The sequence below is a fragment of the Anabrus simplex genome, chromosome 10 (genome assembly GCF_040414725.1).
Source record: "Anabrus simplex isolate iqAnaSimp1 chromosome 10, ASM4041472v1, whole genome shotgun sequence".
Taxonomy (NCBI): Eukaryota; Metazoa; Arthropoda; class Insecta; order Orthoptera; family Tettigoniidae; genus Anabrus; species Anabrus simplex.
The window spans coordinates 64,181,282-64,207,333 of NC_090274.1; the positions used below are offsets into that span (position 1 = coordinate 64,181,282).

The window sequence follows — 26,052 nt, forward strand, 5'->3', positions numbered from 1 at the left end:
AACATCGAAATTGACGAGCAGACAGCCAGATGGCGTCAAATTGAAATGTCTGCACACGGTAGCTGAGGCCATACGATTATTATTATTATTATTATTATTATTATTATTATTATTAATGAATAAATACTACTACTACTACTACTACTACCACCTATAGAAAGTGTTGAAGTTTGCATGATTTGGTGCACTTGGCTATGCAGGACTGTGGCGTGTGTTGGGTTCACTCATCGAGGGACTCCTTGTATGAATATTTCTGCTGCTGTCATGGTTTCTACTTCTTTGTTGGTCTGCTTTTTCGCCGTTAGAGATGTTATTTTCCGCGATACAATATAATTGCGCTTCTTAAAGTTACATACCCACGTGTGGCATGCTTTAAACCCCGCACATTGTTTTTCATGAACAACTTGCATAGCCCATTGCTGGATGGTCACATCCAAGGTAACTAGAATATAAGGTAGGCTACTCTGGCGGTTGAAGCTTCAATTGGCTGGAGTGCTCTGACGTCACGCGGTATGAACGATAGCGAGTAAGGTACACAGTCGCAGTACAGCAAGCCTGTGAGTTCTCGTGCCTGTAAAACATCTTCTTAATCTTTCATCAAATAATAGTCTGGTTTAGTCCGATTCGATAAAGTAATGGCACTTCCAATAGATTTTAAAACGTGAAAATGCGTTAAATTTCGTCACATGCTGAGCAGGTAGAACATCAACTATCAAATACATGACATACACCGGTAACACAAGAAGTGCAAACAGGATAACAAATAGTTCTCAAGAAGCTAGGAGTAACACCAAACAATCAAGCAGCAGAAAGGAAAATACACAGAGTCATTATGGAACGTTCGAGAACATTTTGAATCCAGTATCACATCAAAAAGTGTTTTATCAACAAGTTTGTTCACAAACAATTTTACCCCATTGATAATCAAATTTAATACCAATAAATTTTATAAATGTTACTCCAGCAACGAGAACAAGTCTATTATCCATAATGACAATTATCAACTGCAGATGATATTCAATACTGTTATGAAGTTTTAAGCAACGGGAATCAACACAACTAGCCAGATTTCAAAGTTTTTTAATTTTATTCTCATTTTAAACAATTTTACAAGATGTTCACCGGATAAGTTTCGGCGATAAAATGTTTAGACTGAAGAAGATTTTAGACAAAAAGTGTTAACTTAAGACATAATTTTATTGTAGTGTGACTTTTAAAATATTATAAGATTGTCAATTAGTTTTATAAGAGTAATTTTGAACCAAAGAATTGTTTTATGATCTTACACAATCTTAGATTAATGATAGTTTGGCTGATGATGCTCACGAAAAGGAGCAAAACATGTACCATGTAAACATCTTAATAAATATGTAAGTTTGTAACATATTTTATTGTATTGAAAAGGTGGCAATTGGCAAAACTAAAGGAATTGTATCACAAGTAGATCTTCAATACGGACGAGGAAAATTAAGTTTATAACCTGGAATATACCGGTAATACGATAAGAAATAAAATATTGCCATGCAACTCAAAATTATTTATTTATTTATTTCCTGATGAAGTAAATATTTAGATCAAATGGCATAGGAAAATATGCATCATATCGACATCTTTATGGAATTATATTAAATTATTAAAACGTACGTGTCAGGAGACTTAATTACTTGATGAACCAGCCCAAAGCTTAGCCTTCTTATTGGCATGTTTTCTCAGTGCTAGCTCCTTACTCTTTGCATTAAAATGCCATATCCTAATAAATGTCCTGGTCCTTACGTAGAGACAAATTATTTTGTCATGGAATACTGGAAATTTTGACTTAATAATAGAAATAAGAGTTTTCACGTTTTTGCATCTGGATACAGTCTTACCATGAAACACACCAAATGAAATTTCGAACTGGGCTATATTTGCAAGTTATGAATCTCATTCCGTATTGACGGTTATCACTTTACAAAATAAAATATTTATAAAATCCTCCTATCAATACAAGTCAAGTCATCTGTTAGATGAAGCAAAGTCTTTTGCTTCATCTAACTTCATCTAACAGATGACTTGACTTGTATTGTTAGGAGGATTTTATAAATATTTTATTTTGTAAAGTGGGCTATATTTTTTAACCACTCATGACTGGGCGTGTGAGGCCCCCTTTTGAAATAACAGAGATCCAGTAACAGGTCTCTTCTCGCACGACATTTTTTGTCTCTTTCTTCGTACTTATTGTATATTGGATCACGGATACTGTATTATTTCACGAGCTTCGAAATATATTCAGAAATATAAGTTATTAGCACATAATAATGTTAATGTTATTGGATTTTACATCCCACTAACTATGTTTTTGAGCACCTTCACCACCGGACTGAGACAGGATCGAACCTGCCAAGTTGGGCTAAGAAGGCCAGCGATCTACCAGAGTTGCTACTCAGCCCGGCTATTAGCACATAACAATAATTATAGAAAATATGATTTTCATTCAGTCATTTATATCTGACACCTTTTTACCGTACGAGCTGTAATAATGGAGATATTCAAGAGTTTATTACAAAGTGTTTCAATAACCAAACATTGCTGATGAGGAAGTATTGTTATGCCATCACAGTAGCAAACTAACTGGCTATGATGGTTGTTGTCGTTATTGTCTTTATAATATGCGAAATAATAATGTTATTTGTGTTACGCCTCACTAACAACACTTACGGTTTTCTGAGACTCGAGGTGCCGTAATTTTGTCCCATTGGAGTTATTTTACGTGCCGACAATTTATAGCACCACACACATTTCCATAATATGTTGACTGCATTTTAATCAGTACAGTGGTTCTACTTCAGATACTGACAACACGAACACTGTTCACGTAGTGAACCACTATAAAATTATTATGTATCCATGATCCGATATACAGTAAATACGTAGAAAGAGACAAAAATGTCGGTCAGTCGGTCACTTGCTTTCTTAGCGTACGCTGCGTGAACCATCAACGATAGACCCCAAGTGTAAGCGTACGAAATGTAGAGCATAGAATCCTCTACCTATTTCCAACCGGTTGCCCTCTGGAAGCGATTTTATGCTACAGTCCGCGGTAAAAAATATAACTTCTTAAAATTAAATAAATATTTCAATATTATCCTCGAGTTCCTCATCAAAATAAATTGTTTGACCTCTCCGGTATTTTATAAGGATTACAATAACCTTGTCAGGACATTATTTGCATGAATGGTTCAGAAGTTATGACCATTTTAGACTGTAGTGGTAATACGTGTCAGCAGGATGGGCGACCGCTGTCTCATATCACATGACGTCACACAGAAGGCGGACAGGGAGAGAAAGAAGCGAATGCGATGCGGGAAGAGACCCCTCTGGGTCACATCATAAATTATTTAATTTTTTTGATGGGGAAAATCTATTTTTTTCTGACGGTACGTGATATTTCCCTCATTTGTCGTGACACATCCCACTGTTTTTTACGTGCTTTTCCCACAAATTTATAAAAAAAAATTTTCTTTTGACATGATGGAATTTTTGTTTCACTGACAAAAACAAAAGCAGGCCCCGCTTACCATTTCTCCAGTATTGAACAGCCTTCCTTTTTAAGCGTATGTCAGAGCGGCCTCAAATCAGCTGGTGGACAGTGCGAATTTATGGGTAGGGTATAGAGTAGCGGTCTCTCGACGAGGGAACCCAGCACGCGGTGCAGTACTGCATAGCCGAGAGCGTAAATTCAAGCAAACAAACTTTTACGCTTTCTGTAGGTCATATAAATTAACTTTCAAAAGAAGTACGTTGGCCATTGTTTGTCCTAGGCTCATGTGTGCAAAATTTTTCGTAAGATCGGAGATTCCCTGGTATGCGCCCTTCCCTTGTTAGATAAAGTCTCTTTTGTAAAAACACGCGTGCTGAATTAGTTTTTAACAATTGACATGAAGACATTAAAGTCAAAAATAACATAGGAAAATCAGAGAGGACCTTGCTCCTTATCTTAAATTGTTATACTGACTATGGAAAGTCTTAAAAAAAGATTACTTTCTAACACAAAATTTAATTACACTATGTACAGCAAATTCAAGTTTGGAGCTTTTAAAGCCAACAATTATACAAATTAGATGAAAAGTTGCAGGGGTCTGAATGCACCTTTAATGTGATGATGACCTTTATTTTCTAACGATGTCGTATGTAATATCTCACGCTGGACGATTTCTTTTTCAGTGTCTAAAGAAGGTTCGCAGTTCTGTGTGCGAATCTCTGAATTTGAATATTGAATCCTTGGAGCTTTCAATGGGAATGTCGGATGATTTTGAACAAGCTGTAAGTTTAAGTTGTTATTATAGTTTCATTCTTCATAAAGAAAATACCCAAATAGTGACTGTTTTTTTTTTCTTTCAGATCGAATTGGGAAGTAGTAATATTCGTGTTGGAAGCTTAATATTTGGGGCTAGACAGAAGAAGGTCAGCATATCCGAATCGGGCATCACTGAAGGTGTACAAAATGTTAAGCTAGATCAATAGAAACTAGTTACTAAGACTGATTTACCGTCCTGTTCAAGTGAAAAAATTGATAATCGGGACGTACATTGTATATTTAAAGCTTTAATGACAGATATTTTATACCCTTTTGGGTACAAAATTGATCTGCAAGAGTGTTTGAATGGCTTTCAAAATCCAGTATGCACTATTTTTAAAATTATGTTTATGTAGGTTATCAGTGATGAATTTGATAATGGCCATCTTTTGGCATGATTCCATCATGACTAGAGCCCTGCGCGAATATACAAAACATTATCCGCATCCGTGAATGGTTATCCGAATCCGAAAATGGTTATCCGTGGATATTATAAATATTTGACTACAGTATATTACACCCAAGGTACTGAAACAAATAGATCTGTTAACATAATACAGTAGGCCTGATACCTGGCACCAGACCCCCTACAGTCGCACGTTTATGAGGGCTTTTCTCTTGCGACAACTACCGATGTACTGAGCTTTGTTCCTTCCTTCCATTAATTGCAGGCAGAAGCCAGTTAGGCTTAGGTCAGATTTACAGCTTTATGATCTCAAGGCTGTTTATATATCACCATTATCCCATATCATTGTCAAGGGTTGCTTAACAACAAGCAAAAATAAGAGTATACCTGAGTGTAAATCAATAAACATAATTATTTACAAATTACGGCAAAATTATCTGCACTGCCATGCAGTTTGTATCCGCCAAGACACTAACTTCGTGGATATCCGCATCCATGCACGGCTCTAATCATGACTACTACTAAGGGCCAATGAGCTTTCGTTCCCCAAGGTGGCCTTCAAGTAGAGGATAGAAGGCAATTATTATAGAAATAGTGCCATTAATTTAATAACCCCGTAATGAGCTTGACACATGCTGAGATGTGTGACTTTTGCCTTGAAGGGGGTTCTTGAATGTGATAATAAATTTATTGACAGGATCTCTTACGTTCCAATACCTCTCCCCATTGACATTGAAGCACAGGGTTCTATGGCTGATCGTTTTCTTCTCCCTGACCATGTATGTGCCTGTAATTTGGGCATTTCTGAGTACAGTATCTTGCATGATCAACTCTTCTGCTCCGAAGAGGGTATCTTTATGTCAACCATTGGGATGTCTTTTTTCCAATATAAATGGTCTGTTATTGGACATTATAAATTTTCCAGCCAACTCATTCCCGGTTGCCAGCGTTTTGCCCCCCGTGTGCTAGGCTGGGCTCATCAGTTGGTACATAGCACACCTACCAAGACGCTGGCTAGTGCATACCATGGAGGCCACTGCATAGGTTAATTGTAGCCACCGGCAGTGCCAATACACTATGAGAGACCCTGTCCCACTACTAAAAATTGCTGCCTGCCTGGCCATCAGGTGATATAGATGTTGATTCCCATAAGGAATCTGAAATATTTGTTCCGAATGAGTAAATGGGACAGGGTCTCTCATAGTGCATTGGCACTGCCGGTGGCTACAATTAGCCTACGCAGTGGCCTCCACGGTATGCACTAGCCAGCGTCTTGGTAGGTGTGCTAGGTACCAACTGATGAACCAACACGGGGGCGAAACGCTGGCAACCGAGAATGAGTTGGCTGGAAAATTTATAATGTCCAATAACGGACCATTTATATTGATATTATAAATTTACCCATTTGGAACAAATATTTCAGATTCCTTATGGGAATCAACATCTATATCATGTCTTTTTTCTTCAAGATGGTTTCAGTTGTTCATCATCATGTTGTTGTTAGGCATCCTCAGCCTCTTCTTGGTTCCACAAAGGCAAGAATTTTCTGCACAGGATGATCTCCCTCATGCCGGTTGACACGTCCTTGCTAGTGGACTTGTCTCTCCTCCATCGCCTTACAGATAGCGGTGATACTGAAGGATGTTTCATTTTACCCTTCCTGATGGCAGGGAAATGGAGCTCTGTTAGAATGATATATGGCCAAGTTTTTTTATTGTATTTTGTTGAGTAAACACCAAGTGTTTCACCTAGATCTTTTACATGCTGACATCGTACGAAATGGACTTCCTTCATCCATTTACAAATCCTTGTACTGCTGCCAGGTTTGAAACCATGGTCATGGGATTTGGAAGCCGACACTCGATCACTGATCTACAGGAACTCTATTAATCCCTTTTGACTGTGCAAGGATTATGACTTATGTAATACCAGTGAGCACGTACACGTCGTAATAATAGTAATAATAATAGCAATAAGGTGAAATTTGAAAAATATGAAATTAAAACCAAATTAAATTATGAAAAATATGAAATTAAAATCAAATGAACGCCATGTTCGCGTTGCGACAACTTCAGCTTATAGGTCTAACAAATGACAACTATGGAAGGATATGGAAACGTGGAAGGAACCCTAACGAGGCCATGGGGACTTATGGCATTGTGGGGAAAATGAAACACATGGCAAACACCCTTAAAACAATCTATTGACAAAAGGAAGAGAATAAAAATCAAATGAACAAAATAAAATAAACATGAAATCTAGGATATAAAATGAGATACACTGAAATTAAAAAACACATAGAGTTTAAAAAAATCAATGACATAATCGAGCTCCTTAAATGGTAGAAGATAAAACTTTACATAGAAATTAAAACAGATGTACACGAGGCATTCTCAAAAGAAAACAAATTTTTACACGTGATTGGTAACATCGTTACTCAAGAAAAGGAAGTTAAATTTACATTTAGCTACAAATACTGAACAAGTAAAGAGAATTGCCTCGAAACACTGAGGTGTTCCTGACTCACTTACTTACTTTAAAAACATAAAACTGAATTAAAATGAAAAATATGAAAATAATATTTATAAAATACTATCGTCAGACCTTGTACTCACACTTAGTTCTTACCTGAGTACTTACACATACAATATTTGATGGGCGCCAGCTACAACTCAATGCAGCAATAAGAGAATGAGATTCTTGAATATCTCTAGGGTGTGGGGTAATAATCTTACTTTTGACAACATACCATATAGGTTCTGGAAAAGGAGATTGTCGTTTTGTTTCCCCATTAAATTTGAGGTTATCTAATTCTACTATTGAAATAAAACGATAAATTAATTTGATAGAACAAAATATATTCTTAAATTATATAGAAAAAATAGCAACACCTGCTGCAATAAATCAGATGAAAATATAAAATTATGCCATTACAACTGAAAGAAACTCGGCATTAAAATTGAATTCTTCTTGACCGGACATTTAAAAATTATATAAGAAATTTATCCCTCACTGGTTCACTTGACTTTTCCTTCAACACTTTGAGTGTAATTACGACATATTCCTTTGAGTTGGTGTTTTGCTGTAGGTGTATCAAGCGTAATTTGGTGATGTATCCTTTTTGTTTCTTTGACGACTAAGTATTCATGTGACTGCTGCTTCTCCATCCAGATGACTGACTATTATCATCTCAGTACAATATTTCTTTGCAAGTGTCTCCATCCATATGACTTCTTGGCATGTCTCTCCTATGTGACTTCATGGCAAGTCTCTCCTTCTATGTGACTTCAACTAACTGACCGACTGAGGCCTCTCCATCCCTTTGACTCACTCACTGTTCACCATCCATTTGACTGACCGACCAACTGTGGCCTCACTCTCCCAATGACTGACGCTACAATATACAGCCAGCTTATACAGACATTAGTTGACGCACATACACAATATCCAGAAATAACTATAATATTCCTCCCACTCGGCTCCAGATGCTACATACTATGTTGAAATTGCCTGGGGCGGCAGTAGGTATCTCCAAAAAGTGAGCTCACCGCTAAATGAACTCAATGACAGAGCGATGACTCGGCAGTTACGCTACCAGTATTGCAACATATTGTAATGTCACCAGTTATTACACACAATACTTCCACATCTGATATACAGCAACTCGTACTGTACATGTTTTTTAGTGTTAATCTACACACACGTATATATACATACATTTAACTACAATCACGCAAGCGATAATCATTGCAGAATTGAATTGAACAATAATAATAATAATAATACAGTAATAATAATAATAATAATAATACAGATATCATCTTGCAACAGGATTTGAACCGTTTACAACACTAGGATGCTAAGACTGTCCATCGATGTGCAGTCATTGAGAAAACTCAAAATTAGTGAATGTGGAAGTCTAGGGGGAAACTCCAATAAGCAAAACAAATTTACATTATCACAAAAATTTACTTTAAATGAGAAAGGGCCAAAACACAAGAGGGAATTTAAATTAACTCAGACTTAAGAATCTAGTGCTTACCATGAGAGACCGCGGACCTCCAGACAGGGTAGACCCCGAGTGCGTGCGCTCACTGGGTTGGTAGATGGAAAAGACCCAGAACACACGCATCGCACACATGAAGCTGGCGGAGGCTGGAATTGGACCGATCATGAAGTAACCAATTGGGGCACAGAATTTCTCCAGATCTCCATATTCTTCAATGGAAAAGGTCGTTATTCCGACCAATCACAGTGCACCAGATTTCCACAGGGGAAGTTCAAGAACTTTTCGCTATGCAATACTATTTCATGAACAAGAGAATGACGTGTGCCAGACACGCTGCCTCACAAGTTATGTATCAAAATGGACATACCTTTCTCCAATTTGCTTTCAATCCTAAAACACAATTATGCAATATTGCGAAGTCCCTTTCTCTTCACATTTCCAAATTTCGATAGATAAAGAAAACCTATATATAACAACGATTGAAATTTCACTGTCCTTAAAGTCTTTTATTGATGCTTTCTGAATTTAAATAAAATTATATATATACTACAATAACTTTTAGAATACAAAATAAATTTCTCCGTCCACTCTTGATGACTGTTCTAACACAGGTCACATCTTACTACTTTGGAGATAATGCTTATCATTTCTAACTTGCTGTTGATTGCAACCAAAATGCAACCTGACAATATTATTAATATATTGTAAAAGAAGTAATAAGCCGGCCCCGTCGTGTAGGGATAGCTTGCGTGCCTCTTACCCGGAGGCCCCGGGTTCGATTCCTGGCCAGGTCAGGGATTTTTACCTGGATCTGAGGGCTGGTTCGATTTCCACTCAGCCTACGTGATTAGAATTGAGGAGCTATCTGACGGTGAGATAGCGGCCCCGGTCTAGAAAGCCAAGAATTACGGCCAAGAGGATTCGTCGTGCTGACCACACAACACCTTGTAATCTGCAGGCCTTCGGGCTGAGCAGCAATTGCTTGGTAGGCCAAGGCCCTTCAAGGGCTGTAGTGCCATGGGGTTTGGAAGAAGTAGTAAGACTACAAGATCCCTCTTCTCCAGAATATATTCAAACCTAAAGTAGTTCCATGTAGATGGCCTACATACCAATTTATGTGTTCTGATTTTACTGACTTCTGGCAGCTAATAGGGAATTCTCTGTATAGTCCTAAGGTTGTGTTCTTACTTATGTCAGACAACCAGACAACTTTAACATATTAGCTGTTAATGTTATGAAAGCCACTCAAAGAAAATTGTTATATAGATTGGGGTAAAATTTCATCTCTCTCACAAATTCATTTTTGTCATAGAAGACTATAACAGTCTATGTTCATTGTATAAATGTCTGTCAATAAATTATATGTTTTTATAAATGTCTATTCTAATTGACAGTGGCATCTTATGCTTCCCTACCTATTCCCTTAAAATCATTGAATACCTATGATGATGTAGTAACTTAATGTCACAGGCTCCTGTCCAGCCTCCATGGTCAGTTCTTCTTCTGTTCCAAACCTGACACTGTTAGCTTTGGAAATTTTTGGGACTTGTTTTTCATTTTTAGGATTTACATGGCCCTTTGCCAGTACCTTTGAAATACTAGAACTCCTCCTCCTGTTTTTGTTATGGTTTGAGTTTTAATCCAATTCCTTTTTCACCTTATGGAGCAAAAGGTATCCAAGAAGGATCTCCACTCGTTACATTCTGCAGCCAGGTCTTTTACTTCATTGCACGTTTTCCCAATTTCTATCAATCTCTCTCGAATTATTTACGCCTAAGTGTTCCCGAGTCTTTCATGCTCTTCTTTTCCTCTTGGATTCCATTCCGAGAGACTTTTCAACTGCTCCATTCTGTTTCTTGATGTGTGGCCTATCTATCCCCACCTTCTTTTCCTGATTTTTACATCAGTGGGTTTTGGGTTAATTTCCTTCAACAATGTGCTTTATGTCGCACCATCACAGACAGATCTTATAGCAATGATGGAATAGGAATGGGCCGGGAGTGGAAAGGAAGCAGCTGTGGCCTTAATTAAGGTACATCCCCAGCGTTTGTCTGGTGTGAAAAATGGGAAACCACAGAAAACCATCTTCAGAGCTGTGAACAGTAGGGTTTGAGCCCACTATCTCCTAAATGCAAGCCGACAGCCACTTGCTCAGTACAGATTATTGTTTGTGTCGATCACCTTGGGTCATCTTATATTGAAAACATGCCGCATGCAGTGATTCACAAACGTTAGAAGTTGGTGTGTCATTTGTTTAGTGACCTTCCATGATTCACAGAAATACAGGAGAACAGACTTCACATTTGATTGAAAAGTTGGATCTTAGTTTTCGTAAGGGTTTGCTGTTCTTCCAAATAGAATATAGTAGAATGCCTGTCTTTGCTGGTGAGGTGTAATGTTCACAGTACACAGTGCCTTCCGATGTCAGCTAGTACAGCCTCATCCTTGGCATTGACGATATGAAAGCGATTGAGGTATGAGCAATTCTAGTAATGCTCTTCGTTATGCAGCCAGTCCCTGTTATGAATGGTGTGAAAATGTCGCTCGTAGGGTCGGTTGGTGTATGCATTTCAGTAGACTTGGCAGACTGATATGTAATAACTTCTGGCTCTGGGAGGAAAGCAACGGGAAACTACCTCACTCGTCATTTCACTAGGACACTTCTTCAGTGACTCTTTGGCCATCTGTGACAGCTTATGGTGAAGCTGTTGGGGATCCAACCACCATTCGGGCTGAGGACTCTACATACATACGTACATACAAAACGAACACCCATTCGCTTTCTGGATTTGAGCCTTGATGTCTTCCTCTACACCGCCAGTTTTTTTCCTTTGTTCTTTCAAGGTAGGCAGAGGAAATAACTTCCTCCGTTTGCTTGCTGGTTATAGGTAGGAGGGGATAATTATCTCATTCTGTATCCCCTTAAAACAATAATCACCACTAAAAGGTCCCAGAAATATTCTACAGTATTAAAAAGTTTGTGACTCATTAGCATGAAGATTTTACTACAGCTTTGTAGTATATAGTACAGTGGTTCTCAGTCTTTCATTGTTCACAGCACACTTTGCTTTAAAGCAAGCTCCTGTGAGACATTAACATACAACTTGGCAACAGTGTTGGCAATTAGGTGTTGTTCTCACACAACTTTCCTTCAGCAGCTGATTGTTTGTAGACTTGCAGTAGTAAGGCTATTCCGTCCATGTTCTGGCATGTGTTGCGATATTTAATTTGACTTGCATTAAATGCGTTATTGTGTTAAATTTTGCTTTTAAGTTCAGTGTGGGCAAGTTTCTGGTGGAAAGTAGATGGGTCAGTGACAGGATCTAATGCCCGGTTGCAAAAAAGCCAATCGAAGTTTGACCGGAGTTTGATTAGCAATCAGTGTGGGTTTGATGGGCAGTCATGCTCTGTGAGTTGCAGAATCAGCAATCAATGTTTGATCGACGATCAATCTCCCATCACCGGGCGAGTTGGCTGTGCACGTAGAGGCGCGCGGCTGTGAGCTTGCATCCGGGAGATCGTGGGTTCGAATCCCACTGTCGGCAGCCCTTAAGATGGTTTTCCATGGTTTCCCACTTTCACACCAGGCAAATGCTGGGGCTGTACCTTAACTCATTGCGGACCGTGGACGCGTAAGATGTTCAAGCTTGCTCCTATGCTGCGGGCCGTGGACGGCGTAAGACATCTAATGTTCCGCGTGAAGCAATGCTGTTTATATTCGTCATCTATGTATTCTTACACCTTAGTCAGCGTTACTGGTTGTAGCAGGAAGTTGGTTGACCTTTTCGAGATAACTCTCGCATTGAGTGGGCTCATATTTATCTCAGCAGTTTTAGCTGGAAAATCTCAGAACTTCCTTGCGCGTCAAGTCGGTACTTGAGATTCCAATGCAGTGCGTGTCGTTCTTAGCGAGTGTAGTATAATGGCTTATAATACAAAGTTTCTTACGGAAGATTAATTATTAGATATTGTTCAGAATTATTATTCTGGTGATGAACTTATTCCTGAAATAGACTCCGATAGTGAAAGTGAGAGTGACGAGGAAATTCCGATTCCCGAATCCGATAGGCCTATAGAGAAAAGTGAAGTGCCTGATACATATCATCCTAGTTATTGTCCACCCGTTCCACCATTTACAGAGAATTCAGGTATAAACGTTCAAATAGAAAATAAGCAGGATATTTTGAGTTACCGTACGTGAGTATTTTCATGAATGACGAATTTTATCAATATGTGTGTGAGCAGACTAATCTATACGTGAGTCAAGTGATAAGTGCGGCGCCCCGGCCTTCCACAAAGAATTCGATCATGCAATTGTGGAAACCGATTAGTCCAAAATCCTGATATAAAAATGTACTGGACCGAAGACCCTGTTCTTCATACTCCGATATTTTCTAAAACAATGTTCCGAATACGCTTCCTTCATATTCTTTCATTTCTTCACTTCGGTGACAGTAATCATTATGCCGAAAATACAGATAGGCTGTATAAAATTAGACGTATTGTGAAACCTGTCAGACCAGATATCACACCTTAAATATTTACTACAGGTAAGCACAAAGTATCATTTTTCTAACATTTATAGTTTAGGAGTAATTGTAAATTGTATTAAGTGATGCACGTCAAGAGGGCCGGGCATGAAAATGGCCGGTCCAGGCATTCAAGTGTCCCGCTCAGAAGCAGGTACTGAACGTGTTAATTAAGGCCACGGCCGCTTCCTTCCAACTCCTACGCCTTTCCTATCCGATCGTCGCCATAAGACCTATCCATGTCAGTGCGACGTAAAGCCCCTAGCGAAAAAAAAAAAAAAAAAAAAGCAATCTCCCATCAGGTTTGACCAGCAAATTCATGTTGATCAAGCACTGATTCTCCAATCAGTGCTTGCAGTCTTTAAACTCAAGGATGCTTTTCTTTCATTAAATACATCTGATTAAATGTTTCAATGATAAATAAATTCAAGATGTACAATATTATAGGTTAGGATCCACCTTTCAATACTCCGTAATAAGATGGTAAAAAGTAGTTACAACCTGTTTAATGGGACCGGTTTCAACACATTTTAAGTGTCATCATCAGCCAATTTGCGAAGATCTTAAAACAACTAGCACATTGAATACAGGCAAAAAATTAACATTGTATCATAACGTAGCAATTCAGTAAATGTTCAAAACACAATAATCACAGTCAAGAGAGTAAACAGAAATTTGAAATTTGACGAAATTAAATCCTACACTGTTTTCCTAGGACTTCATTCACGTCACCTTTTGCTCTTCGGCCGGAGAAACAAATGCCTACAAGACCTGCCTAGCAACGACTTTACATAAGCGAATATTTGACCTGCTTATGAACTTCAGCTATATTTGTTTTCGGCGCAAGATAGTGATGTTCTGTTTACTCTCTTGACTGTGATTATTGTGTTTTGAACATTTACTGAATTGCTACGTTATGATACAATGTTAATTTTTTGCCTGTATTCAATGTGCTAGTTGTTTTAAGATCTTCGCAAATTGGCTGATGATGACACTTAAAATGTGTTGAAACCGGTCCCATTAAACAGGTTGTAACTACTTTTTACCATCTTATTACGGAGTATTGAAAGGTGGATCCTAACCTATAATATTGTACATCTTATTTCTCTATTCAATACGGAACAATAATGAAGTTTTTAACTTTAAAATAAATTCAAGTTCATGTAGGAAGTGCGATTTAAATGACGTACTATTTTGATTTCCGTAGTCATTATTCTCACGTATAACCTCAGTCTTGAACATGGGACGAGTTAATTTATATAAACCAAATCTTGAAGTAAATACTTATCTCTGGCATATTAATATCCATGTAAACCCGACTTTTTAGAATTAATAAGCCAACATGACAAAACTTCAGCCTATCCGCAGCATGCTTGTTTACTCTTTTGTAATTTTTTACACCATGCCACACTCCGATCATGCACTGTATCGTGGCCTGTTCGTCAGTCATTGAAATCAGAAGCTTTTTGCTTCCAAGCTGTCTCTTTCTGTTTTGCCCACACAGCATCTGTTTTCTTTTATTATTTTCAATTTTATGCAAGTATCCCTCAGCTATATGAAGTAAGAGGGCTCTAATATTCAGTGAAAAATTTGGCCCCCTCACTTTCTTAGGGATATCACTCATATTGTCAAAAATTAATTAAATCAAACGATAGCCTTGTTTTCACCTTTCTGAAACATGATCAGGATCAGCTGTTCCCAGATTCACTGCCATTTTAATTCTCTGCTAGACACCAAAGAGTATAGAATAGACACCATCCTTAACGAATCAGCACGGCAGTGGTCACTAATTGCGCTGTCACCAGATTTATTTCCTTCTCGGATCTTCAGTCAGTAAATTGGAGAAAGTTGATCGGGGTTTACGTTTTCTGCAACACACTCTGAAATTAAAGTTGATTGGCAATCAGCTGATCTGCTTTCTAGGACTGATTTGATGGACCTTTCTGCAACCGGGCATTTAACAGTAACAAAAGGAACAAATTCCAAGTGAAATTGTTCTAAAGACATAAAGAGGGACAAGGAATGTGAGAGACCTCTGTCTGTTGGGGGCAGTAGAATACACCCACGGTCTCCCCTGCCTGTCGTAAGAGGCGACTAAAAGAGAACTACCGAGGGATAATTGTATTAGAACCATGAAACTACTTGCGATTAGTACCATCACGTGGCGAACACTATGGGTCGCCTTTACTTGCGAGTAGTTCTACTATGTTTGGTACACAATAGGTTTGTGATTAGTAGCAACAGTGTGTGAATCAGGGTGGGATTTGCAGTATCCGTGATTAGTAACACCACGGGCTTACGTTGCCTGTGATTAGTACCTTATGTGAGAAATACCATGGGTCTGCGTTGCCTGTGATTAGTACACCTAGGTGGGGAACAACATGGCTTTGCGTTGCCTACGATTGGCACCATTATGTGAGAAACACCATAGGTCTGCATTACCTGTGCGACACACAATATTTGTGAGTAGTACCACAATATGTGGAACACCGTGAGTCTATGCTACTTTTGATTAGTTCCGCAACATGACAAATACCATGGTTCTACTTTACTAGCGATAAATACCATTATGAGGGCCTGTTGACCTGGATTTAGGACCCATTTAGACAAAAAGCATCATTGATTCAGGATTGTGCTTTGGAAGCAGTCCAGTAATACCATTGTTAATAATAGTTCCTGGGAAGGTGGGGCATTGCAGGTCGGATCCGCTGATTGTTTTAAATTCATATCCATCCATCCATTCATTCTTCATCATCACGTTTTTTAATCCTGGTCATTGGATGATTTTGAACTTTAGAATTGTCGTTACATTTCTTCTCATTTCGTACCATTATGGGCCGATGACCTAGATGTTAGGCCCCTTTAAACAACAAGCATCATCATGGACATCAACTTGGTGGTGTCTTTTGGCAACCACGGTTCGCCTAGCTTAGTCTGGCATTGCTTCCACTTACTTGTGTCAGATTCCTGACTGTCATGTTTCCTTTATGAAGGAAGTCTGGTGTATACTTTTTTGGGACACATGAATTTTTACGAGGGGATCCAGAACTAGAACAAAATGATAAAGAACATATTTTTTGTTAAACCCTGAAAGTTGCATCGATATAATGAATCGACAGTTTAGAAACTGGAACAGGTTACAAAAGTGAATGCCCTTGAGGCACTCCTCCCTGATATGTAGCCAGGTATGCCATTTGACCGGAATGGTTGCTGTTGAAGCCTCATTCTCCTGACAATAGTTTTGGAAAGCTCTGCTGTACTAGGCAATTCATTGTAGGCTGTGCCAGCACATTTTTCACAACTTGACTTTCTGATAACCTGGGAGATATATCCTAAACCCCTTTTCCAACCAGTTAAAAAAAAAAAAAAAGATTGGTTGTGAGTTTTAACTTTCCATTTTGTTCATTACTCATCATGTAACTATGCTAAATATTTTGGAAACTTGCAGAATTTGAGACCAAACCTTCCTCGATTCCCAATGGATGCAATTATTATTCTGTCAAGACATCCAGTGTGTATGCCTGGCTGAGTGGCTCAGATGGCACAGTGTGACCCTAAGTTGATGGGATCTATCCCAGCTCAGTATAGTGGTTTTCACAGGTGCTCAAATACACCAGTCTCATGTTGGTAGATATATTGGTACATGAAAGAAGAACATTGGGACAAAATTCCCACACCTTGGTGTTTCCAAAAGCTGTAAAATTTGTCAGTGGGATGTAAAACCAAAGTCATAATAATTGTCATCTGGTGTGCGGGAAGCCCATTTATTTAAAGTCCAAAATGGCATAGCTACTTACAATAGTACTATTTTAAAATGGTACCAGAGTAATCAGGTGAAATAATAAAAGCGATCTCATAATCCTTTTCAGAGTTCTTTATTTGGGTAAATCGTGATGAAAGTGTAAGGGATGTATTTGTGAGTTGCACCCTGAACTTTTGAGGGATATCTTTTTCTTTTGCAGGGATCTTGTGTACTATTCTGAACAGAAATAAAGTGATTATCAATAGACTTAAAAGTTCTTGCCTGTTATTTAATGAAATAAGACTATTCTTATACAGAAATATTAATTTTTATCCTGTATCCATTCTAGTCTTAGTCCTTTAAGAAATCAACTTATAAGTTCCGCTTTGTTTATGCTCAGCTTCAGAGGTACTGTATGTCAATACCAATTTTCTATGGGATTTTTAAATTCAGTTATTGTTTGTTATTTCTGATGTATTTTGTAAGAATCATGTTCCTTTTCTAAGTTAATAAATGTATGGAATATTCATATTATTATGTCTTCCAATATGTATTGTAATATTTATAGTAATATTAAAAACTGAGTTGGGAATTCTGTTCTTAATTTACTTCCTGTCATAAGTCAGCCATTAGACCATTTTACTCTGTACAAATTCATATATTGGGTGTACCAAAACTCAGCAGCAAAACTATAGGAATGGATTCCTCCTTTAGAGGGAGAAAGAAAAAAGGGATGGCAACATGGGTCTGGAAATGCATAATTCCAGATTTATCTGATCTGTCCTTTGCTTGGCCACCTCACTCTCCTGATTTAAATCTTTGGGGACAGGTAAAATCTGTCATGTATTCAACCGCTGTTGATGATGAACCAACTCTCCGTGTGCGCATTGTGGCAGTCTGTTTGACAGTACTCGCTACACCAAACATTTTTGATTGTGTTCAGTACCCAGTGTGAAGACGAGTGGAGGCCTGTATTCAAGCACGAGGTCACTGTGAACATTTCATCTGATATGTGAACAGTGTTCCAGCTGGCGTTAGAGACTTATAAGGTCTGCCCAATTCAACACAGTTTGTATTACACTTTTCAAGGCGTAAGGAGCGCCTCGCTTTCACATCTTTTGCTTTATTTTGCTGATATCTTCATTCTTTGAAGTGTCAGATCTCTTCCTTTTTTCCCCCCTTCTGATTAGTAACAAAGAAGGGGAAAGGAAGGTCCACCTACTCAGTATCAGTTAAGTAAAGTCTTTATCTTTACTAAATGTTGTTATTTGAGTCATCATCAGACTTAATCACAACATGGAAAAGAAAATGTTACATGCAATAATACACTGAAATTGGCGTGTCTTAGACTTATTAAAATTCAGAAAAATCAATCATAAAAAATTAGCAGTATTTCACCCCAGTGCGGCATGGGCTCTTCAGTTGGATACCGTGCCTTCCCAAGACACTAGCTGGCTAGCACGCTGGTATAGAAAAAAAAGTGAAAGGTTGAGAGAATTGGGAAAATTAGAATGGAAACAACAAAAAATTATATGATTGTATGAGACTCTCCCCCTTGTGCTTCTATGCTAGTGTGTGAACACGCAAAGACTAACACTAAAACTGATTGAGTTGCATGGCTTAAGATGGTTGGGAATGAGTGAGTGAGGAGGGGCAGCTAGGGGATAAAGGGATGTGGGTATGTATGTTGAAGGATTTGTCGTATTTCTTCTTAAGTTTTTGTTTCTTTTAAATAGGAATGATTATATCAAAAGGAATATTGGATTTCTCATTAATATTGAAATTAGGATTAAAGTACTGAATGTAAAGGTTTTCCAAGGTGTTGAGCATTGGACGTTTCTTCTCAATTTTTAAAATGTTTGAATCTTGGTTAATAGATGTAAAGCTATGCTTAGAATCTGATATATGTTGTGCTATTACAGTAAATAATATATAAATTCTTTTAAGGTCCACCTTTTCAATACAATGACGTTTTATTGTGATTTAATCACATGTCAAATGGCCATACCCATGGCAAAGAAAGATCTTAATAACGAACTTAATACCATAAGGGCAATTGCCAAGTTCAATGGGTACAACAGGCAGTTTATAGAACAAATAATAAATAACCAAACTCATAAAAGAAAAAGAAAAAACTCTTATCTCAACCACCTTCACTTATAATAATGACGTCCACAAAATCACCAACCTTTTCCGAAAACACAATGTAAGAATTTTATTCAAAACTAACAATAGAACCTCCGAAATTTTACACAACTCTGCATCAATCAATACCCCCAGTATCTACTCCAAATCTGGAATATATAGACTAAAATGCAATGAATGCAGCAGCTCCTACATAGGTCAAACAGGACGCAACTTTATGATTAGATATTCGGAACACGTCAACGCCATGAGACACAATAAGTTCTCCGCCATGGGTATACATATGCACGACATTAATCACAAATTTACCGACATTGAACAAGATATGGAAGTTCTTCAAACAGTAAACAAGGGACCCATAATGAATATCATTGAAAGTTGTTACATCAACTGCGACCAATATTTTAACCCCAATTACAATTTAAATGAGATTTACGAGAAACCCAATATCCTTTTCGATCTTTTAATCGATTGGCTTAAAAATACCAAACTATTGAAAAACAGTTCGATTTTCCAAGTAATCCGGAATACACACTCCCGTCAATTACCCCCACTACCCCATCCTTCCGCCCTGCCTTAGTTCCATTCCCCCGCAAGTGCTCCGCCTCCTTCCTTCCCCTCGCCTCCTTTACCGTTGCCCACACACTTCGTCCGGCTCCGTCTGTGTAACAACACGTTTACATGCTGCTCAAGGTGAGTCAATCATTCAACAATACTAATGTTTCTAGTAATTTCCATACATTGCTTCCAACGTCTAACTTGGCTATTTTCTCCTTCAGGTTCAAATTGAAGTGGGAATTCATCTCTAATTACATCACGATCTTATATGATCAAAGTAAACTTCCCTGGAACCACCTAATATCTAAAGGAACAAATGTCATTCACATAGACAGCATACAACTGCAAATTCACTTATCCCGGATGCACACAGACTGAATTATGTAACGAATAGCCAGAATTTTATATCACACCAATTGTATCATAATTTTATCGTATTTCATGTATCACCACATTAATTGTATGTTATTTTATAATGAGTTAAAATGTGTTTTAGATGTTTTAGGAATATATATCTTATTTTATTTTGTACTCAAGGCTGATGATGGCACATAGATGCCGAAACTAGTACCATTTGACTATTTGACATGTGATTAAATCACAATAAAACGTCATTGTATTGAATAGGTAGACCTTGAAAGAATTTAATTTTACTGTAATTTTACTTCAATACGGAACCAATGAAATTCATAACTATAAATGTTGTGCTATTGCAGAAAACTTATTGTACGTAACGGCATTAACATGCTCCATGTACCTTATTAAAGAAACTACGGTCTGTTTGACCTAAGTAGGTGGATCAAAAGGTTAGTTGCACTAACGCGCCGCAGCAGCGCGCTGTGTGTCACAAACGTGGGCACGGCGGAGAAAGCGGCAGACACTGCCCATACGTCTGTTAGGCAGGTCGCTGTGGTGTCTCCTCTAGTATTGTGTGAATAGCGGCCAAATGCAATGGCGCGTCAACTGGACGTTCACTCCAAATATGAGGTGCGTGCGACAATCCGATTCCTATGGGCCAAAAGGAAGAATTGCATGGACATTCATCATGAAATTAGTGCTGTGTATGGGGAGCGGGCCATTTCCCGGCAAGGTATCGTAAAGTGGTGTCAGCAATTCGAAGCCGGACACACGGATATCACAGACAACCATCACGAAGGCAGGCCCGTAACGTCCAGGACCCGTGCAAAGGTCAACAGTGTGAATGCTATCATTGAACAGAACCGGCACTTTAAACTGAGAGAAATCGCGATGCAGCTGAACATGTCATATGGCAGTGTGTTCGCCATTGTTCACGAGGACATTGGATATCGTAAGCTGTGTCAAAGATGGGTCCCACGTCTTCTCAGCGATGAGCACAAGGGACAACGTTTCCAATCCTCCCTGGCATTTTTGCAACGCTATGCCGCAGACGGCAACGGGTTTCTGCAGCGAATCGTCACAGGCAATGAAACGTGGGTCCACCACTTCACCCCCGAAACGAAGCAAACATCAATGGAATGGGTGCACCCCTCATCGCCACAACGAAAGAAGGCCAAGGTTCAACCTTCAGCCGGTAAGGTTATGGTGACAGTGTTCTTTGACATGGAGGGTTTGCTGCACGTGGAATTCATGCCGAAAGGTACGACGATCAACGCGGCGCTGTAATGTCAAACGTTGCACCGGTTGCGTAAAGTGATTAAAGAGAAGCGCTGGAGGAAATTGAGCCCCGGTGTGATTTTGTTGCACGATAATGCAACACCTCACAAGGCCCGCCAAACGAGAGAACTGCTGCAGCGTTTCAAGTGGGAGGTCTGGCAACATGCACCCTACAGTCCCGACCTAGCGCCATGTGACTTCCATTTGTTCGGTAAGCTCAAAACGGAGCTCAGTGGTCGACGTTTCCAGACCGATGAGGAGGTGAAGGCCGCTGTCTCCGAGTGGTTGCAGAACGCTGAAGGAAATTTCTATACATCCGGCATCGACAAGTTGGTTGTGCGTTCGCAAAAATGTTTGGAGTCTCTTGGAAACTATGTGGAAAAGTGACTTTACAGTGTATGTCGTTATAGTCGTGTTGCTGTTGTATAGGTGGTGTAATAAATGGCCATAACTGGGAAGTGCAACTTATTTTCTGATCTGCCCTCGTACATAAGAAATTTTGCAGTTTTGGCATTGTAATTTATAGACAACTGACTGAGAAAATTTGTGTTAAGAAGAGGATGGTTGGCCAGATGTACTTCTCATAAAATAATGATCACCACCACCACCACCCTGTGCAAGTTAAAATATTATGGAATGTACTATTACATTTTTCATCTGAGTCGGATTTGGTTGTTATTCCCTTTATGTACAGGTTGCCAATATTTTTATTACGTTACAGTATTCAATCTCAAAGTGAGTGAAGTATCTAGGGCCGTATTTAAAACTTTTATTGCCTGGGCCTTTAACAAAATATCACCCCTCCCCCTTTCCCAACGAAATTGCCGATATATGTGAAAATAATTGAAAGACAATGAAATTGAAAATCAGTATACAAATTAAAACTACTGTAGAGGAAAATATACAACATTTCAAATAAAGCCGTGGTTGGTTTCACTTACCAAAATGACTGATGGTTGACAATAAGAAAGTTACAAGCGTAAAGTTTGTGACACTGGTCATGTGACGGTATTTGAAGTTATATGTGTAATTAACTGATCTTTCTCTAACAAACAAACAAAAATTTACTAAATCTTTTGCAATGAATGTAAAAAGCAAATTTATAACTTTCTTACTCATAATATAATGTAAAAAAATTGATTTGAAGGAAACTGCCACCTGGGGCCATGGCCCATATAGAAATATATCCCCACTTGCTGTAAGGTAATCATTCGATTTTAGCTCAGATTGAGTGGGGGTGTAAACCAGTTGCCTTGGTTCCTTTCTTAACTCATTAGCCAATTTCAAGGTATGATTCTGTCTTCGTATATCTTCAGTACTACATTTGTGGAAGTACTATATCATATACCGTATAGGTGACGGTGGTGTCGCCTCTTCCAGAGGCATTTTATATCTACTGCCAGGTGTAACTTTAGGCTGCTCCTCAGGAGTACAGATGCCTTTTGCAACCACTTCACTGAAGTACAGATGTTACTGGCAGGAGAAAGTTCTTCCATTTTATCTGCCGTTCGGACTGGATTCCTCTTTCACCATCTAAACCGTTGACCATGTGCTCCTTCCTGGTGAATTTGTGTCATTTCCTACACAAAGGCATCACCTGGCTTCCAGAAAGAGGGCTCCTCCACCTATAGCTGTTGTTCCCTCCTTTGGGTGTTAAGTTTGGTGATGGTCACTTGACCCTTGAACAGACAGTTACAGGGACTACCGGCTACTGTCACATACGATAGCAGCATGATCCTGACCTGACGTGAAGTTATTACTATTTGCAGACGTTCGTGTTCTCCATGACAAGTTGTAGGACAGGAAGAAGTGGAAGAAGCTCATTAACAGTACCAGGGAAACTGGAACTGTACCAGTGATAATGATGATGATGATGACTGTGGTCTGGGGAACAAACAGCAAAGAAGTACAAAAACAACTCAATGCATTGAACAAGAAAATTGAAAAGTATGGTATGAAAATCAGTGCAGAAAAAAGCAAGACCATGGTGATATCAAGATGACAAAGAGAAGGGAAAGGCATTGTGAAAATTATTGGTCAAAGCCCTGAAATTGTTGACAGTTTCAAATACCTAGGCAATGCATTCTACCGGAGTGTAAGAAAACTTGTCTGGAATAAGGAAGTACCAAGAAAGTGTAATAAGTAAAGCCCGGAAGTTGGGCAAAATGCCTTTTTTATGTAGGTGGATATATCGAAGAGCAACATAGAGACAAAAATGTTTCCATACGTTTTAGAACGGTAGGACCAGTTATTATTTTGGTCTATTTTAGCTTCTGTAGCCTATTTCATGTTGTGGGTCATTTCTGCTGTTATTTATGTATTAAAATTAATCATTGGAAAGAAAAACTATATAACTGAAATGTACTGTATTAGTAATAAAGAAAAAATTCATTTTAGCTTAATAGGTAAAAAGTAACATTTACATAAATGATACAAGGATTGCCAGGTCATGTCCTTGCTACGTAAAATTAAGTCCAGGTGGTGATTATTGTTTTGAAAGGAAGGTAACCATCCTCTGATAACACTAATCAGAAGGAAAATGGAAGAGATTCGATACTTTAAGAAATGAAGGTATCGGCAAAAAAAGGAAAGGACCATGAAGATCGTGAAAATGAAAGTCCCATGGCCTTGCAAATCTAATACTGTTGGGGTCGGAAAAGAACCAGAGTTGTCGAAGGGAGGTCAGACAGGAAAGGTAAGAGCGAGGAACCTGGCACCAGTAAGTGGAAGCAGCGCCAGACTCAGCTAGGGGAACCGTGGTCACCAACACACATTCCCAAGTTGAGAGGCCGTGGTACCCCCTTTTAGTCGCCTCCTATTACGACAGACAGGGGATACCGTTGACGTTATTCTCACATCCCCACCCACAGGGGGATGTAAGATTCAGTACTAAAATGGGATGCAGATGTTATGTAGCTTATATTAAAGCATCTTTATATTATTTTAGTGCCGAATTTTTGTCTTATAAATGCCTATTTTAATTATTTTACTGCCTATTTTCTAAATGTTAAGTGCTTATTGGCTGCCTATTTTAGCAAAATTAAATGCCTGAACTTCTAGATTCTAGCAAAAAGATAATGTATAAAATGTATTATGCACCTACATTGACTTATGCGGCTGAGACCTGGACAACGACAAGTACGGAGGAGAGTAGAATTCAAGCCAGTGAAATGAAATACCTAAGTAGTATGATAGGAAAGACAAGGAAGGACAGATTGAGAAGCAAAGATGTGAAAAACGAGGAAAAACCTGAATGTGAGAATTGATAGGAGTAAACTAGGATGGTGTAGACATGTAAAAGTAAACTCTTGTCCTCGTCCCGAGGTGGTGCAGCTCTTTTCAGACACCCTCCCACCAATGGAGGTGAGCTGCATGTACCATTTTAACCACATACCAGCCCTCCTGCCATTCTTAAATTTGTGGCAGTACCAGGAATCGAACTCCGGCCCCCAAGAACGGCAGCTAATAATACTAACCGTTGCGCTACGGAGGTGGACTGTGGACATGTAAAGAGGATGGAGGAGAAAAGAAGACTAAAACAGATGATGGAGATGAAGTTTGTGGAAAGAGAGCGAGAAGGAGACCTAGAACAAGGTGGATCGATTTTTTTATTTAAAATTAAAAACTTCATAATTGTTCCGTATTGAACTGAGAATCACAACTTCATGGTTTGATTTTCTATTTTGTGTTTTATGTTGAAGGTAGTGTTTATTATTTCCTTTTTAGATGTTTTTATAATGAATAAGTATTTACTATAAGTAGATATTAACTAAATTATTCTCTGTTCGAAGTTTCGGATTCGATCCACAACCTCGTAGTGTTCTTTCTGCTGTCCACATCCTGCCGTTAGTTTCAGTGTATTTTACCTTATCTAATTTTGATTTCATGAGACAGTTTTAAAAATTCTAAATTTTATTTAATGTCCAAATGTTTTTCTTTTATAATTGTGTCATTAAAGCCCCAGTCACCACTACAGAATCGATCCACAATGTTATAGTTTGTCACAGGAGTTTACCCATCGATTTTTTTACAAGCCATAGCTCTCATGGAGCACAGAGCTCATGGACGACATATCCAGTGTACATGATACCGAAGACAGAATTCCAACACCCTGCGACATGTTTCCTGAAGGTAGCCCACGCTAAATGGTGCAACCGGAAGCAGCACCGCAAAATTTATGGCCATTGAGTGCACAGGAGTTACCTTTCGATTAATTTAAACCAATGAAATTTAAATGTTTAATTAGACGCTTGTTAGGAAACCTCTCGAAGCTTATATCTTGTGCAAGTCCCAGAAAAATTGGCACATGCAATACAGGGTGTCGCACAAATTTAGACAATTTTTTTTTTTTTTTTTTGGCTAGTTGCTTTATGTCGCACCGACACAGATGGGTCTTATGGCGGTAATGGGATAGGGAAGGGCTAGGAGTGGGAAGGAAGCAGCCGTGGCCTTAATTAAAGTACAGCCCCAGCATTTGCCTGGTGTGAAAATGGGAAACCATGGAAAACCATCTTCAGGGCTGCCGACAGTGGGGTTCGAACCTACTATCTCCTGAATACTGGATACTGGCCACACTTAAGTGACTGCAGCTATCGAGCTCGGTACAATAAAATTTAATACAATTTTTAAGTAATCCAAGATTTACTTGAAGGCCAAATATATAAACTCTTGCAGCACACGTCGCAGATTCGA

At 38.7% G+C, this 26,052-nt stretch overlaps 1 protein-coding gene across 2 annotated transcripts in view; it reads left to right on the forward strand.

Annotated features, from left to right (window-relative positions):
* LOC136882097 (pyridoxal phosphate homeostasis protein) overlaps nt 1–26,052 on the forward strand; it is a 108,714-nt gene that overhangs the window by 14,721 nt on the left and 67,941 nt on the right. The window contains exons 5-6 of one of the 2 annotated variants that reach the window (XM_068229315.1): nt 4,204–4,302; nt 4,381–5,705. The exons of the other annotated variant lie outside the window; for it this stretch is intronic. Coding sequence (XP_068085416.1) covers nt 4,204–4,302; nt 4,381–4,503 — 222 coding nt within the window. The 3' untranslated portion in view covers nt 4,504–5,705. Of the gene's footprint in view, nt 1–4,203; nt 4,303–4,380; nt 5,706–26,052 lie in introns of those variants that run through there. 2 annotated transcript variants of the gene reach the window in all.